The sequence below is a fragment of the Culex pipiens genome, chromosome 2 (genome assembly GCF_016801865.2).
Source record: "Culex pipiens pallens isolate TS chromosome 2, TS_CPP_V2, whole genome shotgun sequence".
NCBI lineage: Eukaryota > Metazoa > Arthropoda > Insecta > Diptera > Culicidae > Culex > Culex pipiens.
Window position 1 is genome coordinate 15,362,784 of NC_068938.1, and position 20,771 is coordinate 15,383,554.

The 20,771-nt window shown below is 41.4% G+C and overlaps 2 protein-coding genes across 2 annotated transcripts in view; one reads left to right on the plus strand and one right to left on the minus strand.

The window, feature by feature from the left end:
- Positions 1-7,326, plus strand: part of LOC120420511 (excitatory amino acid transporter) — a 23,898-nt gene extending 16,572 nt beyond the window's left edge. Inside the window, exon 5 of the mRNA XM_052709124.1 lies at positions 6,699-7,326. Coding sequence (XP_052565084.1) covers positions 6,699-6,885 — 187 coding nt within the window. The 3' untranslated portion in view covers positions 6,886-7,326. The remainder of the gene's footprint in view (positions 1-6,698) is intronic.
- Positions 7,327-7,332: 6 nt separating this feature from the next.
- The window catches only part of LOC120428969 (protein dachsous), a 174,027-nt gene continuing 160,588 nt past the window's right edge, over positions 7,333-20,771 (minus strand). Inside the window, exons 3-12 of the mRNA XM_052709121.1 lie at positions 17,137-17,317; positions 16,569-17,057; positions 15,910-16,508; positions 15,392-15,851; positions 14,829-15,331; positions 13,292-14,771; positions 12,862-13,234; positions 11,663-12,801; positions 11,291-11,596; positions 7,333-11,235 (exon numbers count right to left, since the gene is read on the minus strand). Coding sequence (XP_052565081.1) covers positions 8,225-11,235; positions 11,291-11,596; positions 11,663-12,801; positions 12,862-13,234; positions 13,292-14,771; positions 14,829-15,331; positions 15,392-15,851; positions 15,910-16,508; positions 16,569-17,057; positions 17,137-17,317 — 8,541 coding nt within the window. The 3' untranslated portion in view covers positions 7,333-8,224. The remainder of the gene's footprint in view (positions 11,236-11,290; positions 11,597-11,662; positions 12,802-12,861; positions 13,235-13,291; positions 14,772-14,828; positions 15,332-15,391; positions 15,852-15,909; positions 16,509-16,568; positions 17,058-17,136; positions 17,318-20,771) is intronic.

Genomic DNA, 20,771 nt, shown 5'->3' on the forward strand with positions numbered 1-20,771 from the left:
CGTGGAGACACGCGGTCTTTTTAAACACTTAAAAGGTTTTCAAGTTAGGAGCAATGTTCGTGATATTTTTTTAACATTTCATATTGAAATTAAATTATTACCGTAACCTGGGGTGAATCGGGACTACAGTTTGAATAGGGACAGCAGTTTTTAGAGCACTTAAAGCTTTTAAATTTGGAAATGGATGTACACATTTTGTTGGCCCGAGTCTGTTCTAACCGAAACCAACCAGGAAAATCATAATATTGTGCTCCTACATGGTTAAAACTGCTGTCCCAATTCGCCCCATGTGTCCCGGTTGACCCCAGTTTACGGTACCATAAAAATGGGCACTCTGTGATTTTGAACGATTTGCAATTTTAGATTTTGTTGAAATTTTGTGAGCACGGTCCCTATGGCCGAACAAACCAATCATTATTTCGTTCATATAATTTTCCATACGATTTTGGCGAATTATATACAAGTACTAACAAATGTTAAAAAATCTCAATCTTAAAGCGATTTTTTTTACCGATTTGGTGTCTTGAGCAAAGTTTACGCTATAGACAAAAAAATGAGGAAAACTGAAAAAAAAATTAATTTATGTATGAAACACAAAAATCTATTTGTACATAGCGCTTTTTTTTAACTTTTTGCATATTTTTACATTTATGCGAACAAGGGAAGTATAAACTATGAGTACCCTAAGTTTAATGAACCATTTCAAATAAAACTCTGTGTCCTCTAGACAAAGGATAACTTTTGAAGCTCTTTTTAAAAAAGATCAACCAAACATGTTCAGCAGTATAAAAAATGCCTTATTAAAAAATTTAGATCATCAACATGTTCAAGTATTTGGTTTTCCTGATATTTTCATGTTAAATTTGATAAAATACACACTTCAAAAAATGTTGTAATGCTAAATGAGTCAGCTCACACGATATTGGAATTTTTTCCCCAACCCCTCTTTGATTTTCATGAAATTTTGTCCTAATTTTTAACATTCGATATTACGTATTTCTCTTCAATAATTTGCAGCTTGAATTGGTAATTATTTGGAAATTTTGTGATAGGGGGACTTTTATGTTAAATTGGACGTCCGATTTGATGGCATATTCGAGATTCCGAAAAAAGGAATATTTCATTAAAAGTGTACAATTTTTCGTTACTCAACTGAGCAGTTCTCTCAGATTTCGGTCATACGATTTTTTTGTATTTTTTAATCCGACTGAAACTTTTTTGGTGCCTTTCGGTATGCCCAAAGAAGCCTTTTTGCATCATTAGTTTGTCCATAAAAATGATGCATGAAAATTCAAAAATCTGTATCTTTTGAAGGAATTTTTTGATCGATTTGGTGTCTTCGGCAAAGTTGTAGGTATGGATATGGACTACAATGAAAAAAATGATACACGGTTAAAATTATTTTGGTGATTTTTTATTTAACTTTTTGCCACTAAAACTTGATTTGCAAAAAAACACTATTTTTCATTTTTTTTATTTTTTATATGTTTTAGAGGACATCAAATGCCAACAATCAATACTGATTTTTTCAAAAAATCGAAAAACTGGTCGCAAAAATTTTTCAACTTAATTTTTCGATGTAAAATCAAATTTGTTATCAAAAAGTACTTAAGTGAAATTTTGATAAAGTGCACCGTTTTCAAGTTAACCCTCTACTGCCCAATTTTTTTTTTCGAATATTTTTATTTTTCCCGTGTTTAGGAGGTCATTTTGAGCAACTTTTGTTCTACGAAAAACTTTACTTCTCTTGTTTTATGTTTTTCTTGTTTCATTTTTAGTATTTTAATTTGCATTTATCTTGTTTAGTTTATGTTTGTTTTCGGTAGTATTTGGCCTATTCTACCACCTCCTATCATTACATTTTGCCTATCTAATTTTTTCATGTTTTTACAGTAACTTTTTCAATTTTTTGCATGTTTTTCACATTTTTTGCTATAAAATGGCACCATTATCATTTAAATTGTAAATAAATGCGTAGAGGCATAGTCTGGGACACTAGAAAAATTACTGCATACTTCTTTTTACTTAAAATATAGCAAATGTTATTAAAAAACACAGCCAAAGTTGACCCTTAAAAAAATGACATTTTTAAATACATTGGCGAAGTCACATAAAACAAGTAAAACTTCCAACCCATACATTTTCTAAAATTTTAAGAGTTCTTCTTTCCAATGCTTTTTAAAGATCAAAAATTGGTTGAAAAATGGATTTTTGGCGATTTTTTAAATCGAAGCCCGTCTAAAGGCGGGGTTGGGTTGTAGAGGGTTAAATCCAATTTTAGGTGACTTTTTTGAAAATAATCGCAGTTTTTAATTTTTTTAAATCAGTACACATGTTTGCCCACTTTTCAAAAAAATATTTTGAAAAGCTGAGAAAATTATCTATATTTTGCTTTTTTGAACTTTGTTGATACGACCCTTAGTTGCTGAGATATTGCCATGCAAAGGTTTAAAAACAGGAAAATTGATGTTTTCTAAGTCTCACCCAAACAACACACCATTTTCTAATGTCGATATCTCAGCAACTAATGGTTCGATATTCAATGTTAAAATATGAATCATTCGTGAAATTTTCCGATCTTTTCGAAAAAAATATTTTTAACCAAGACTAACATTTTAAAAGGGCGTAATATTGAATATTTGGCCCTTTTGAAATGTTAGTCTTGGTTTAAAAAAATTGAAAATATTTTTTTTTTAAAGATCGGAAAATTTCACGAATGTTTCATATTTTAATATTGAAAATCGGACCATTAGTTGCTGAGATATTGACATTAGAAAATGGTGGGTTGTTTGGGTGAGACTTAGAAAACATAAATTTTCCTGTTTTTAAACCTTTGCATGCCAATATCTCAGCAACTAAGGGTCGTATCAACAAAGTTCAAAAAATCAAAATATAGATAATTTTCTCAGCTTTTCAAAAATATTTTTTTGAAAAGTGGGCAAACATGTGTACTAATTTTAAAAAATTAAAAACTGCGATTATTTTCAAAAAAGTCACCTAAAATTGGATTTAACTTGAAAACGGTGCACTTTATCAAAATTTCACTAAAGTACTTTTTGATAACAAATTTGATTTTACATCGAAAAATTAAGTTGAAAAAGTTTTGCGACTAAAATTTCGATTTTTTAAAAAATCAGTATTGATTCAAAAATTTATAACTCGCTCAAAGATTTTTTGCACAACCTGGAAATTTCTGAAAAGTTGGCATTTGATGTCCTCTAAAACATATTAAAAAATAAAAAAAATTAAAAATAGTGTTTTTTTTGCAAATCAAGTTTTAGTGACAAAAAAATAAATAAAAAATCACCAAATTTTTTTTTACCGTGTATCATTTTTTTTCAGTGTAGTCCATATCCATACTTACAACTTTGCCGAAGACACCAAATCGATCAAAAAATTCCTTCAAAAGATTCAGATTTTTGAATTTTCATACATCATTTTTGTATGGCCAGCTGCCAAATTTGTATGGAAAATTATTTGGACAAACTAATGATGCAAAATGGCTTCTTCGGGCATACCAGAGGCACCAAAAAAGTTTCAGCCGGATTAAAAAATACAAAAATAAAAATTCAGAAAAAAGATAGAGAACTGCTCAACTGTAAAAAGTCGCTTTCATTTTGAAAAATCGCATTTTTGTAACTTGTACAATTGATCCGATTTTCAACCGCCAAAAAATATTAAACTTAAATGGAATTTTTAGACCTTTCTGATAAAAATGTTCAAAAGATTTAAAAATCGAGCCTTACTTTTGAAAAGGTCTGAATTGTGCTATTCAGTCCTTTTCAAATGTAAGTCCTTTGCAATTTGCAAGTGTATATGTTAGCAGAGAATGGCCCAAATTTAATTTAGTTTCTGTTCAGCAGAATCAACAGTACTTTTTGGGAAAGTTCATAACAGGTTTGCCAAAAAGGCATTTGGCATAATTGATCAAAATAAAAAAGATCATAATAATGAATATTTAAGGTTCCAAAGACATTGTTACTATAAGAATTTTCCCATTTTTGATTGAATGAGAGGATAAAAGATGATTTTTTACCTTCTTTTATTTTTTGTACTTCTGAGCAATTCTCTGAGATTTCGGTCATTCGATTTCTTTTTGTAATTTATATTCCGGCTGAAGCATTTTTGGTACCTTTGGTATGCCATATAATTTTCCATACACTCAACCCCCGGTGGTTGGTCACTTTTTCGTTTGACACTTTTTTAGTTTGTACCCCGTTGGTTGGTCAAAGTCAAACTAAAAAGTGACGAACTGTCACTTTTTACACAGCGCTCACGCACACTATCAAAACAAACGTTTGGTAGTGTGTGTGAACTCCGTGTAAAAGGGGTGTCAAACTAAAACGTGACCCCGTTCGTTTGACAACAGTTGGTGTCAAACCATCGGGGTTGTAGTGTAATGTTGGCAGCTGTCCATACAAAAAAAATCTGTATATTTTAAAGAAATTTTTCATCGGTTTGGTGTCTCCGGCAAAGTTGTAGGTACTTTATCAAAATTTCACCAAAGTACTTTTTAATTGCAAATTCGATTTTACATCGAAAAATGAAGTTGAATAATTTTTGCGACCAATATTTCAATTTTTTCAAAAAATCAGTATTGATTAAAAAATTTATAACTCGGTCAAAGATTTTTTGCCTATTCTGGAAATTTCTGAAAAGTTGGCATTTGATGTCCCCTAAATCATATCGAAAAAAAATGTTTTATTTTTGCAAATTAAGTGACGAAAATTTAAATTAAAAATCATCAATTTTTTTTACCGTGTATCATTTTTTTTTCAATGTGGTCCTTATCCATACCTCCAACTTTGCCAAAGACACCAAATCGATCAAAAAAATTCCTTCAAAAGATACAGTTTTTTAAATTTTCATATATTATTTTTGCATGGACAGCTGCCAAATTTGTATGGAAAATTATATGGACAAAACAATGATGCAAAATGGCTTCTTTAGGCATACCGAAGGCACCAAAAAAGTTTCAGTCGGATTAAAAAAATACAAAAAATAAAATTGAAAAAAGATCCATTCCATAGCGAATTGCTTTTCTGGTTTACTTCTTGAATATTTAAAAAAAAGGCAAAAGGGAAAATGTACAGCTCATGCGAAATGATTTCTTCATTTGTGCCTAAATTTTTTACAGTGTCACTATTTTTAAAAGAATAATCCCCTGTTTATACAGATTTAAATATTCAAATGTATGGATGATATCTAGAGTTTTTTTTAACAGCTCCTATAAACATTTATGAAACACAATAGCTTATTGGACATTTAAAAAAAAAAACTCTAGATATATTGATAAGAATTAAGGTTTATGAAATAAATACAATAATTCTCGGATTAGTTTTCAAAAAGACGCAAGAGCCAATGGTAAACAAAGCCTTTTTTGCCTCGGTATTCGGCCTACTTACGAAACACCAATTTCAAAAATGCTTAAGATTGTTCATCTTCACGTCTTTCAAGTGCACCAAACTATAAATAAATGAAATTTTATTTCAATTTGGAGAAAAACGAAGATTAGTGTCGGAGGCAGGGTTGCCAGGTCAAAATTTGAAAAATCTGGCAAACTATCGAATAAAAATCTGGAAAAATCTGGCAGATGAAAATCTAACAATTTTGATTGGTGAAGGGTAATTCAAAAGTTCGTGGAATTTAAATGGTTGAACTAATTTTATGGCCTCCAAAAAGTTGAATTTACATTTTCTATAAGAAAAACACATTTCAATTATTTTTTGATTATCAATTCAATTGATTCATTTCGATCAAAAAGTTGTTAAAAATGAGCATTCAGTGAGCATTCTAAGTCTGTCAATATCTGACACAGAGAAGAGTGAATCTTTATTCTGGCTGACACTTGGAAAAACTGGCATTCCCAGATTTATGTGGCAACCTGGCAACCCTGGTTGGAGGTCACGGTGGCTCTAACTATTTGTATCGATTGATTCTGTCAAACGCCTCTATGATAAATGGGGTAAACTCCAGTTGTTATTTTTTTGCTCCCCGATTTTTTGGCTAAGTTTAGAAATGGGTATTTTTCAACCACATAGAAAACAATGAGTTTAATTTAAATTATCCAGACAGTATTTTTTGAAATTTTATCCAAATTTTAGGTACATTCAATTTTATTAAGGTGAAGCCGTTGTTCATTTTCGAAGAAAATTGATCATCATTATAAAATATTCTGTATTAAATTCAATTTAACAAATTTCCGCACCAAAAGGAATCAGCATGTGCCTGTTGTTGCCTTCTTGAAGCCACTGAAAGAATTTTTGATCTAAATCAATTGTGCTTCAAAATTTATATAATTTTGTGGCACAGTCATTGACGTCCTAGTTGGCAATCATTGATTAATCGCGATTTCCATAACTTTACAAGAAATGGAATAATCGTTACCAAAAGGAATCAGCATGTGTAGGGCACTATTCTAAACAACTTGTTGAAGGAATTTTGTCAAAATATTGAAAGCGACGCAAAATTTATATCTTTGAACGAAAAATCATGACAATGATCGAAGTCTTCACGTTAAATAGGCATGCGTCTCCTTTAATGATTTTTTTGTTCATTTTGATGGTAACGCATGGTGCTTTTTGGGTCTTATTTATGACAATAACGTTCAAGTATCAAAAATTTTACTTACACAAACTTTCGATAGTTTATTTATAAAACTGGAAAATAACTAAAATTCTAATAATTTTCAACATCAGTGACCGCATCCGCACGACCAACAACTTCCTGGGCGACTGCTACTGTGCCGCCATCGTGGAGCACCTGTCCCGGGAGGAGCTGAAGCAGACCGACGCCTCGGACCAACCGCAATCGTACCGCGAGGACGACGAGCTAACGCTGGACGGGGAGGGCAAGATCCCCGGACGGTCCACGCTGGATGTTTAGGGAGGTTGTTTGTCTGTTTTTTGCGAAGTGAATGAACCCAAATTTTATAAGAAATAATCCACCTGAAAAAACGTTATACAACTATTACCAATTTACCATACACAACAAAACACACAGATTTACTAAAAAAGAAAACGATGTCTATAACAGAGCTCTCTGGAGGGACCAACCTCTTTCAGAAGTAGACTTAGAATCAGAACTAACCGACCGAATTTATAGTGCACACACTCTCTCTTGTTGCAACAGTCCGTAGCGAATTCAAACATGTGAATTGAACTAAACCAAAAAAAAAAAAAAAGAAGAAGATTTAAAACATAGTCTGTAGATTTGCCTGACCTGGTCAGAGAATGTGATATTATTACCTGTTTACTCATACTAGTGATAAATGTGATTAGAAATGAAAGTTACAATAAAAAATAGTGAATATAAAGAAAATAAAAACGCTGGTTTGTTTGATATTTTCAAAATACATTTATTTTTAAAACTTGTATCGCTTCAGCTGCTTACATATGGCCTTTATGCAAAAAAAAAGAAAAATATATAAATATACACAGCAGAACAATTTTGAAACAGTGGCGTGGAAGAAATTGGTTTACCTAACACGATATATATTTGCAGGATGATGGTGGTGGTACTTTGTTCTCTTCACAGTATGAGTATGAAAATCTGCTAAATGCGACTTTGTTTTGAGCTACGCGCAAATGCTTAATTGTTCGGCGAACGCTTACTTTTGTTTTATTAGAATACACACTATTTTCTTTAACGAAAAGCTATACACGCTTAACAGTCTTTTCCTCGAAAAACAAACTTAAAATGCTGACGACATCTCTGTTAATATTTTTACATAAATTCTGTTTGCTTTTTCATTTTATTTTTTGTTCATTTTCGGCTAATATTAACAGGAGAGTATTTATGTACAGTCTTACAAGTATGATAAAAATTGATTAAAATCGTTGGTTTACACATTTTGTTCCCTAAACTGTCTGTGCGATTTAAAACACTGGCTGGTTCCGTTGGAACCAAATGCTCTACTAAAATACATATTTCTTTTTTACAATTCATTTAATAGTTTATATTAAAATCTCTATGTACAGTTCAGTTATCTGCATACTTGAAAGGCACTTTCGTTTTGAGTTGGAGTGTTTTTTAAAACTTACGAGCTAACAAATTGTTTTAATTAAAATTTTGTCTAAACGCGGAAACTGTACATTAAAATCTGTACACTTATCGTAGCTTGCCATGGAACGTACTGAGCGTTTCTTATTTACAGTCTTGTTTGTGTTTTTATGTTTTGTGTAGGGGTAAGGGATGTAGTAATCACAGTAGGCGTCGTCGGTTTTCAGTAGGGCTTCCGTTGGCCGCGCTGCTGTGGAGGTCGTGGCAGTGAGACCATGTGGTGCGAGCCCGGAACACCGGTCGACACCACGTGGGGCGATATCGAGGGTGACCGCGTGGCCAGTGGGGACAGGGACGGGGAGAAGCTCGGGGACATGGCGGAGGAGGTGCTGAAGCCGGCCGCCGAGTCGTGACTGATGGGTGACCGCGGTAGCAGGTACTGGTTGGGGGCTTGACCGTGGTGGCCACTGGTGCCCCGTGCGGAGAATCCGGGCACGTTGATTGACCGGGGTGCCACGTTGGTAAGCAGTGGTGGAGGGACGTTCTTCACGGTGTGGTGAAGGGAGTTTTTACTCTTGGCACTGGACGTCCCACTGTTGCCACTGTGGACCGACAGGGTATCGTCCTTGAGCCGAGCAATCTCCGAGAACACGTGCGCCAACGGTTGGTACTGGGGACCCCAGTCGAGCAGGTAGTCCCAGTTGTAACTGCCCGTCAGTTCCTCTTCGCTATGTACAATCGAGCTGAGGGAACCGTTCATGGAGATGCCCTGTTGGCCACCCACGACCGGAACGTCCCCGTAGTTACCCATCATGACGTGATCAACCGCGGCCCCTATACTACCGGCGTTCGTAACTGTCTCGTCCACACTACTGGCACGATCACTGTTGTTCGTTACGTCGTTCAACTTGGCGTAGATCAAGTTGGTCAAATCCGATTCCCGATGTTCGTCGTCGAACATGTGCAACGTATCGATCGGTAGCGTATGATGAAGCATTGCGTCCTTGGAACTCCCCAGTCCTATACTCTCGGAACATCTCCTGGAAGAATTGGATGCATTCCCGGTCGTAGCGTTATCAACGATGCCCAACCTTGCCAGATACTCTTGCGTGTTCTGCACCGAAACATCCGACAGTCGACCATCGAGCTGAAGTCCGTCCCGTTGCAGCGGCCCTCCCTCATTGATCATACGAATCTCTTCATCCTCACCGTCATCCTCCGCCGAACCACGTCCACTAGAACCCGACTGCTCAGACCCAGACAATTCCGACGTGGTCGCTGCTCCCGAGTTCGAACTCGCCCCGTACGGAGGAATCTCGTCGTACTTTGGCGGCGCAAACTGTCCGGCGTTGTTCGCCCCACTCGAACTGCCCCGAATTGGGATCGTATCGAATGCGCTCGGGTCAACGTAATTGTTCGAGTGACCAACCGACTCCGAACTCAGCCCACTTTTATTCACGTGCTTTTGCTGTCGATTTCGCATGTGCAAGAAGAGGAAGATCGACGCGGCCGTGATGACCACCAACAAGATCGAGATCAGCAAGCCAAGGGCCCAGTTCGCCAGACCATTGCTCGCGGAAACCGACTCCGAACTTCCGTAGTCTCCACCGGCACCATCAATCTTGTTGTGCCCCAACGCGTCGATCGAGATCTCCACCACCGTCATGTTGGTCAACGATCCCTGCCGTCCGGAACTCGCCGTTACCACAAGGCTTATGTCCCGTCCCGACTCAAGCGTTGCTGCCAAGTTGTCCAACTTCTTCTTGATCAAGATCGCACCCGTCGTTCGGTTCATCTTAAAGTACGAATGTTGCGTAGTCAGCTGGTACACGATCCGCCCGTCCGGGCCACGATCGCGATCAGTCGCCGTAACGTGACCAACAACGTAACCAACGGGTAGATGACCCGTGTCAGGAGTTTTCAACACGAACCTATACGTACGCTCCGTGAACTGAGGACTGAACTCGTCGCGACTCTCGATCAAGATCTTAACCTTGACAGTTTTCGATTTACCCCCCGAGTCCGTTGCCTTCAGTGTGAACGAGTACCGATTCTTCTCCTCGTAGTCAAACACGGCATTCGAGTTGATAACCCCACTAACCGAATCGACCTTGAACAACTTCCAGCCATCGTCAATGGCGGAGTACCCGCTGGCCAGCGCGTTCTCGATCGAGTAGTTGACGTTACCATACATGCCTCGATCCATGTCGGTCGCCCGAGCCGTGAAGATACTGATCCCAACTGGTTCGTTCTCTCCGACAAACTCGAGATATTCCGGCACCGGGAATTGTGGCTCGTTATCGTTCTCATCGGTCAGATTTATAATGAACGGGTGGATGCTACACTTGGGAACGACATAGCTGTCACAAGCCCGGATCACCAGGTTGTACTGGATTTGACCGCGATCGTAGTCCAGGTTGTTGTTTATGTACAGCAAACCGGTGATCAGATCAATCGAAAACATGCCACCATCGTTGCCGGATATGATCTGGTAAACCACTTCCGAGTTGGGCGAGTTTACCAGATCGGCATCGACAGCGGAAATCATCGCGATCGAGTACTTGATCGCGGCAGACTCACTGATCGAGACCTCGTACGGACCCGGTTGGAATTCTGGAGCGTTGTCATTTGCGTCTTCCACCGTTATGGTAACCCGGATGGCCGAGGTCATGTTCATGCCCTTGTACACCATGCGAGCACCCGGCTCGGTAACGACCAGTCGCAGTTCGTAATAGTCGATCTTCTCCCTATCGAGCGGTTTCACAAGCAGAATCGCTCCCGACGGGTACGATATCTCGAACGCTCCATCCTCATTACCATCGATAATTTCGAACGCGATACTCGAACTTACGTCCGGCTGATCAGCGATGGCCTTGGGGATGAGATTCGTAATGACCGTACCCGTTGGTGCGTCCTCATTAACCGATAACCTGTACTGATTCTGGATAAAGTGTGGATTCGCCTTACTCTTCGACTTCAACTCTAACCTAACCGTCGTCGAGCTGCTAAGCTGCGGACGACCCGAGTCCGTTGCGACGACCGTCAGGTACAGCGTTCCCGATCGCGCCCGGTTCACCTGGCTCATGTTGACAAACAGCTGCCCCGTCAGCTCGTCGATCGCAAACCCTGGCGACGGTGGACTGATCGCGTACCGGATAGCGGCGTTGCCCTCGCTGTCCACGTCCGTCGCGTTGACGGCGATGATCGCGATGTTGGTGTTGCTTTCGGAGTCGTCTGTAACAAAGAGCCATTAGTTTCTGTGTCAAGATCATTACCCTGTCAAACTCACCATTCAGCATAGCGTGGTACGTGATCTGCTGGAACACGGGCGGATTGTCGTTGACGTCGGTTACGCGCACCGTCAGCGTTGTTCGCGCTACGTGGGCCGAATCCGACGCGAGGATCCTCAGCTGGTACTCGTGGCGTTCCTCGTAGTCCAGCGGCTTGATGAGGATCACCTTGCCGCTGTAGCGATCGATCGCAAAGTACGCCGCCGCATCGTCGTCCAGACTGTCGCCGAAGCTGTACGTCAGCGGGGGGTTCGTGTCGACGTCGTTGGCGGTGATGGTCGTCAGCACGGTACCCAGGTTGGTTGCTGTGAGGAAGAAGAAAAATTTAAGATTGAACGATGACCACACGATCAAGATTCAAGAAAACCTACCTTCACTAACGCTGATAACGCTGTTGGGAGGGAACGTCGGTTGGTTGTCGTTCACATCCACAATGTTGACGTTGATCGTAGCAGTTCCGGTCATCTGTGGCACACCCTCGTCGGTAGCGATCACCTTCAGCTTATACTTGTCTCGAATCTCGCGATCGAGCACAATGTTCGTCTTGACAATCCCGCTGAAAGCGGGCTCGATGATGAACGCATTGTCGTGGTTTCCGTCGACGATGTGGTACAGGATGTGGGCGTTTGAACCCTGGTCGGCGTCAAACGCTCCGACCTTGATCACGAATGCACCTTTGTTGTTACCCTCCCAAACGGATGCCGAGTACTGCTGCTGGGTGAACCGTGGCGAGTTGTCGTTCTCGTCCTGCAGTTCAACCTTGATCGAGCAATATCCGTAGAGGAGTGGGCTACCGTCGGTCCTCGCCACAACCACCAACTCGATTCCGTCAGATTTCAACCTACTGAATCGTTCATAGTCTAGATTTTGCGAGTTGCGAATCTTGATCTCCCCGGTTACCGCATCGATCGAGAAGGTTCCATCTTCATTACCCGAGCCAAAGCTGTAGATGATCTTCTGCCGTCTGCCGTCACTGCGAACGGCATTCAGGTGTAGCACAGTCTGTCCAATCGGTGTATTCTCCACCAGGTTGACCTTGTACGAATTGTTCTGGAATCTCAGCGCCGGCAATTCTTGCTGAAGATCACCAACCCTTAGCTCGATCAAGCCGGTAGCGACCTGGGGTGGATTTCCCTTATCCCTGGCCGTGACCTCGATGTGCAACAGTCGACCATTTTCGCTCGCCAGCGACTGCGTTGCGCTCAACGCACCCGTACTGGGATTGATCCGGAACTTGGAGTTGTTCGGGTTGTCGTTCAGACTGTACACGATCTCGCCGTTGCTGCCCTGATCGGCGTCCGATGCCGAAATGTGCAGCAGGGTTTGACCTGGTTGCACCAGCGCTCCGATTTGCTCCTTGAACGGATATTTGTCAAACACCGGCTTGTTGTCGTTGACGTCGGCGATGATCACCTGGACGGCAACGCTTTGCGAGCGGGCGTTGTACCGACCTCCGTCCGTCGCAACCACCATAAAGTGGTAGATGCTTTGACGTTCGCGATCGAAGTTTCTGCAAGGAGATTATAATTCTTAGCAATTGAAGATCACTTTCCAGATTTGATCAACTTACCCTGCCGTAGTGATGACACCACTTTTGCTGTCGATATCGAACAGCCACTCGGTTACGTTAGCCAACGAGTACACGATCCTCGCATTGATTCCAATATCTGCGTCAACCGCTTTCACCGTAAGGACCGTCGTACCCAGCTGGGCATCCTCGTCAACGGTTGCGATGTACTTCTGCAGCTCAAACTTAGGATCATTGTCGTTCTCGTCCTCGACGCGGATCGTTATGTTACAGTGACCCTGCTGCGACGTTGGAGATCCCCGATCTTGGGCGGTAATCTGCAGAACGTACCTCGCGTGAACCTCACGATCCAGCGGTCGAGCCGTGATCGCTCCCGTGTTGATGTCGATGCTGAACTTGTTGCCAATGTTGCCACCTGTTGAGAGACGATCGTTAGAGAAATGACCCTCAGGGTTACCGTTGTATAACTTACCAGAAATGCTGTACGTAATCTCTCCGTTTAATCCCTCGTCGGCGTCGCTGGCAGCAACGGTGTGAATCACCGACAGATCACTATTCTCCGGCACGGCCAGAGGATAACACGACCCGGGTAGAAACTCTGGCGCATGATCGTTGACGTCCGTGACGCGAACCACGAGCGTTGCGATGTCAAACTGGCTGATGTCCTTGGATGTGCCGGAACCGGCACTCTTGAAGCGGTTCTGTTCCGTCACGTAAATTGGGATCGTGTACATGTCCTTGGACTCGCGATCGAACGTTCCCCGTGTCGTTACGATGCCACGCACCGAGTCCACCACAAAGTGATCCTCGCCAACGCCCTTCGGGATTTCATAGGTTAGGTTGGCATTACCGTTGTCGTTGGATGACTTGGCGGAGACTCGAACCACAAAACTACCCGTTGGTACACTTTCACTGATGTTCACGTGGTACACCGACTCCAGGAATCTCGGTGGGTTGTTGGTGGTATTCTGGATAACAATCTGGATGTTGATCTTGGTTTCCTTCGAACGTGGAACTCCCTGATCGGATGCACTGATGACCAGATTGTACCTGCCAGTCACCGAGTTCTTCGTACTATCCGCAATGAAATTACTGCTGAATGGTTTCGCCAGCTTGACAAACCCACTGTCGGGGTCAATCACAAACCGTTCGTCATCATTCCCACTTACGATCTTGTACACGATCCTCCCGTTCTCTCCACTATCGCGATCAATCGCTACGGTATGCGCCACGATCTGGTTCACTTCGAGCGAATCGCTGATGTAAACGACCGTATCCTGGGCCTGCGGAACGACAAAACTAGGCGAGTTGTCGTTCACGTCGGTGACCATGATCCGAGCCGTAGCAGAGGTGGTCATTCGTTCGGTTGCGTTCGAAGATTGATCGGTGGCCTGTACGATCAGCAAGAACTCTTTGGTTTCCTCGTAGTCCAGTGGTGCCAACAAGGTCAACGATCCGGTTAGTGAGTCGATTGAGAAGTACTCCTTCTGCGGAGTTGCCGGTTTGGAGAGGTTGTACTTGAGCTCGGCGTTCGTACCGGAATCACTGTCCGTTGCCGTGAAGTTGAACACGATCGCACCCACCGGGCTATCTTCCGAGATGTACACGTTGATGGGATCGCTAGGCCACTTTGGCGGATTGTCGTTCACGTCGGCGATCTCGATTTTCACCGTTACGGCCGAACTTTGCGGGTTGTTGCTTGCGCTGGTGTCCAACGCACGGATCTCCATCCGGTACTCACTTTGTTGCTCGCGATCGAGTGATCGTGCAACGACCAACTTGCCCGAGTTGCGATCGATATCGAACGCGCCCTCGGTGATGTCGTTCGTCAGCGGAGTCAGCGTGTACGTTATGTGCAGATCGTTGGTGGCGGTTATCAGGTTGTCCAGGTCGGACTGCTCGCTGCCACTGATCGAACCAATCACGTGACCTACGCCGACGTCCTCGCGAAGCTGTTGGGGGAATTGGTAATTAATGTTAAGATCTTCTATGCATTAGGTTTGACTTACCCTGAAGACCAAACTAGAACTGGTGAAGGTTGGCCGATTGTCGTTCAGGTCCAGGACTTCGATCCTCAACACGCGCACCGTTTGTCGTGGAGGTTTCCCATTATCCGTAGCTGCCACCGCTAACCGGTAGATCGTCTTTTCTTCGTGATCCAGCGATACCTTCGTTCGAAGAACACCGGAAATCGGATCGATCGAGAACATTCCGTACCCGTCCGAGTCGCGACCCTTCAGAATTGAGTACGTGATCGAGGCGTTGGCTCCGTTGTCGCGATCGATCGCCCTAACGCGTACCACCTCCGTTCCAATCGGTTGCTCCTCGCGCACACTGACCACATCCTCCTGCGGGTCCACAATGTCCGGTGCGTTGTCGTTGACGTCCAGGATTTTGACCTTGATCGAGATGCGCGAGCTGCGGTAGGGCGTTCCCTGATCGCGGGCTTCCACCACGAGGTCGTAGTCGGACTTGGTTTCGCGATCGAGGCTGTCCCGGGTGGTGATTTCGCCTGATTGAACAAAATTAGAGTTGAGAACTGTGAAGGTCTTTACCGGTGATCTCAACTTACCTGACACCGGATTGATCTGGAAGCTGCTGTTGCTCGGGATCAAGCTGTACCGAACGACCGCGTTGATGCCGGTGTCGGCATCGCTGGCGGTAACCTGCCCGATGACCGACCCCCGTCGCATGTTCTCCTCGATCTCGAACTCGTACAGCTGCTTCGGGAAGATGGGGCTGTTGTCGTTCGCGTCCAGCACGGTCACGATCACGTGGGTGGTGGCCGTCAGCGTCGGGACTCCGTTGTCGCTGACGATCACGGTGATGTTGTAGCGTTCTTGAAGTTCGCGATCGAGCTTCGTTCGGAGGTAGATCCAACCGCTGTTGGGGAAGATGCCGAAGATGTCCGGGACGTGCTCGTCGGAGGACGTGGACTTGCCGGAGCGTTGCCGCTGGTCGTCGCCAAGGATGCGGTAGGTGAGGCGGGCATTGTTACCGGTGTCGGCGTCCACCGCCGTGACTTGGACGATCTGGTGGAGGGGGTTTGGGGTTAGTATGAGAAGATTGAGAATAAGGTTGAACGCTTACCTGTGAGTTGCTGGGAGTCGATTCGATCACCTTGATCGAGTATTCGGTCTTCTCGAAGATCGGTGGGTTGTCGTTGACGTCCTGCACCTCGACCATGATCGTGAGGTTTGTTGAGAGAAGTGGGATGCCCGAGTCGGAAGCGGTCACGATCAGCATGTGTCGCTGCGTGGTTTCGTAGTCCAGAGGTCGAGCCAGACTCAGATGACCTGAGCGGCTGTCAACGGCAAATAGGCTACCCGTGGACGGTCCGTTGTTGCTCAGTCGGTACGTGATCACACCACTCATTCCGGAGTCTTTGTCGTGAGCGTTAGCAGCGTACAGGGGTGACCCTATTTCGACGTTTTCCGGAACCGAGATCCGAACAGTGCTGGATTCGAACTCTGGCGGGTTGTCGTTGACATCTTCGATGTCGATGTTGACCTGGGTGTGACCATACGCAGGAGGATCACCACTGGTCGCCTGAATATTCAGCAGGACTTGAGGCTTCGTTTCGTGATCCAGCGTGCTGGCAACTCGGATGTTACCAGAGACGGGGTCGATGGCAAAGTACCCGTCCGGATCTCCAGAGTAGATAAAGTACCTGATCGAGCTGCGACTTCCTGTTGGGTAGATTTCAGGGTCATATCTAGGTCTCAGCAGTTGATCAGAGTCATACAAACCTGAGTTGCTACTGCTAGCCGAAACCGTCCCGACGACCGTGTTCTTCTTGACGTCCTCCTTCACGTAGTACGTATAGCGAGGCTTGTCAAAGATCGGAGGTCGCTGCGTAGCATCGATCACGCTGATGAAAACCTCAGCATCGTGCGTTGATCGTAGCCCTCCGCCATCACTAGCCGAGATGTTCAACCGATGGTACGGTTGACTCCGGCTGGACAGCATGTTGGGTCGTGCTACGAAGATCTCTCCCGTAAGTCGATCCATCCGGAAGATCCCGGCTTCATTCCCCGCCACGATCCGATAGCTGATCGTGCCAAAGTTACCCGAGTCAGAGTCGGTTGCGACCACAACAACTACCGGCGTGGACAGCAGTGAATTCGTCGGCATCGATTCCCTCAGGGACACGTTGTACTCTCGCGGGTAGAACGTCGGCCGGTTATCGTTGACATCGGTCAGCTGGATCTTGACCATTGCCGTGGTACTTAGACCCCCTGTACGAGAAGGAGAAAAGCCATGATCATCCGAAAAAAAACAGAAAACTTTCTCCACGCCTCAGCTCAAATTACTCACCTCGATCGGTGGCGATGATCGGAAACTCGTACGAGTTGCGCGTCTCGTAGTCCAGTTCGGCCGCAATGCAAACCTCGCCGGTGCTCGATCGCACCTCGAACTCGGTGATCTTCTTGTAGCCTTCGCCGAGGGTGTAATTTACCATCGCATTGACGCCACAGTCCGGATCGGTAGCGGATACCTGTAATTAGCACCGTGCGGGGTGAGGAGAGGTAGAGGGAGAAACATATATTAGTAATGGTTCAATCTCGGCTCAGGCAAGGAGTTGAGTTGAGCTGCTACTGCTGCTGGTCATCGTCGTAGAGTAGAGGGTTTCGAAAGGATCAATTTGAGCGAACGCGCGCGCCCGCCATACGCATAAGCTTCCTGGGCGCGAAGAACGCCGCGCGTACAAAAACAGAAGGAGATCGCTATCGCTGCTGCGTACAGCTTAAGCTCACGGTGGTAATGTGCAGATCAAATACAGAATGAATCGTGAAGGTGGCGGTGGTGGTGCTAGATCCGTTTCAAATGAACCGACCACGACCGCGCGCGTCCTGTCCTGGGACTGGCTTTGATCTTTGCCGCACCGCGCTGGTCTTAATGTGTAATTAAATTAATAACAATTATTGCATTGATCTATTCCGACGAAAAAGGGGTGTGGAGATGGAAGTGAGGGTGTAAGGCAGTGGTGGCGCGTTGGTCTGTAGAGTTCTAAGATTGATCCAGAACACAAGAGTTGGAGTAAATGGACATCAATGGTTGAAATGTTCGATTTAGGATATGATAATGTATTTCTAATAATAATTTTTATTGTTGAGTATAAATTAAGAATCATTTCGAATCTATTGAAAAAATATCAAATTCATCATTTACATTTTAAAAATGGCCTATTTCATGAGAAGAGTTGCTGCTTCCATAAATCAAAAATATCTCAAAAATCATTGGATTTTTTTCCCGATCTCTATTCTAAGATGGATCTCAGTATTAAATCTATTCTAAATATTTTACACTCAATTTTATAAGCTTATGTTCAGTATTTTTTATTCTCTGATATTGTTGAGTTGAAGGAATAAGACAAAAAAAAACAAATTTAATTTGATTGGTCTTACTTAAAAATATTTTGAAGTAGATTTTGTACTTTGGAGAATTGCCCTTACATTTAAATATTTCAGAATGCTTAAGAATGATCTAAAAATGGCAGTATGAACCTTAACTTTAATAATATAGGCATAACTTTAAGTATGCAATCAACAATTATTGATCATGTGCCCTTGTCAAGCAATAAGTCAACAACAAAAAATGAAAATAAAGAGTCTTTTTTATTCTTTAAATTAAACATTTTTAGTAGTAGAAACAATGGTCTATTTTCATGTAAATAAAAAAGTTTTTTTTAAAGAAAATATATATATATATTGAAATTCACATAAAGCTGCTGCAAAAAATTTTCAAAGTATTTTTAGTCCCCTTTGATAGGGGGCAAAAATAAATCACAGAATCCAAATTTTTCAATGAAGTTAGGCAACTCAACTGAAAAAGATTGAAAATTCAATTTCCTGCGTTGATCATCATTTTATGGGTGATTGAATCAGTTCAAAAATATTCAGAATTTTTATGAAATGTCGATGTACAGTACCGCAAAAAGGTATTTTTTTGCAGAAAATAAATTTGTCTTCAAAACTTAGATTGTTTAAAAAAATGATTGTAAAACAACTGTACTTTTGGGTTTGGGCTTTAATGAACACCAAACCATGGTGAGTAATTTACAGTTTTTATATGACATAACATATTTTTGCACAACAAATATGAAATTCGTAGAGATTCACCTTCCTTTCTACTTAAAAAATAAACAAAAATTTACGAGATTAATGAAATTCATCAAGATCTAAAAAAATTACGTAAATTTTTACTTGATTAATTAAATTCATCGAGATGCAGTCTTCCTTTCTACAAGATTTCTTTTTTTTAGAATTGAAAATTTCTGGCGCAACATTTGAAAAGAGCGCATTAGCATTTTCAAAAAGGTATCTATTTACAAAATCCAAAGTGTCAAATGGTCGCTGAAGTGGCCAGTTTCTGAACACTTAAAATGTTGTTCAAATTTATCTGTTGTTCGAGAATTTGCAAAATAAAAATCAAATCAAAATCAAAAAATTTGCAAAATAATTGTTCCACATTTGAAGGTTTAAGGATACCTTTGCTAAAACAATAACAATAAACCAGGCCTTCCCAACGTGCGGCCCGCGGGCCGGATCCGGCCCCTGAGGCCATTTTATCCGACCTGCGACGCATTTTCAAAATAGTTCTATGACCGGCTCTTAAGGCTGTTTATGAAGTATTAGATAAATGAAATTATTGCCTGAATTAAAAAAAAAATAAGCTTGAGATCAAATTTTACGTATCATAACAACATTCTTTATATTTGAATTTAATTCTTATAATTTTTATATTGATATTTTTAAACTGAAAAATTGTACAGGAAATTCCATTTTGTAAAATTGAGAAATTTATGAAAAAACTTGGATTGTTGCCTTAAAATTTACAAATGTCATTTCTAGGCTTAGTGATTTTTCACGCTTGAAAATTGCAAATTTCACGGGAACATCAATTTTGAAACACAATTTCACGCAAATTTCGCGGAACGTGAAAAAAGTTAAAATAACTCTCAAAATCTTATGTTTAAATCACAAAAACTACTTTTTATGCTTAATTATATGTTATTCTTCAATAAAATAAAAAATCTTCACTAAATTTGAACTTAACAAAAAAAAATCCTCCTAATTTTCAAAAAAGTTTCAACCTGGTTTATGGATGAGCTCTATATATTTTTTGAAACAAAATGTAGGGCATGCGTATTCTCATTTACTGAACTGCTTAACTGCTAAAAAGTTTTCGCTTATTTGCTTCTGTTTTATCATTTTACATTTTATTAAATTTCATATCAAAGCAAGATTTCACAATCTTGTCCAGCCAAAAAGAGTAAAATAATTTGAATTTTCTGCGACATTTAGCACATAAAAAAATAAATTTTAAAGTTTTCATCTCACTTATTAAAAACTAAATTTAAAATCAATTGGCAAAAATAATGTAATTTGTAACGAAGTCGAAATTTTTAAGAACAGAAAACATTAAAAAGTAGTATTTTTTAACTTTCACGGGAATCATCCACCCAAATAAGCAAATATCGTTAAAATTAAACAGGACTCAGAAAAAAATCTGAAATTTTTGAAAAGTTCTAAAGAAATACTCTTCATTTTACTTTTTTTTTATTTTTATTTTTTCGTTTCAAATAAAATAGCAGGTAAAATTTGTATTGCAACGAATGAAGATATTACTAAATTTAGTTAGTTTCTAAAAGAAACTGAAAAAACTGAACAATTCTTCAAATGTTTTTCAATTGAAAACTAATAAAATTTACTTTATTAGTCTTTATGGATGATATATTTATTATGCTTTTGTAAAAAAAATGAGTAAATTGATAAATTTCACGAATTTCACGCCGTCAACGAAATCGTCAAAAATCACTAACCCTATATTAGTAATTAAACCAGGGTATTCACTCGCTTAATTCTACAGTATTTAATTAATAAGATTATTTTCATTCCTATTTGAGTTTGATAAATTATTTTGAGAAATATCGTTACAGTTCCACACAA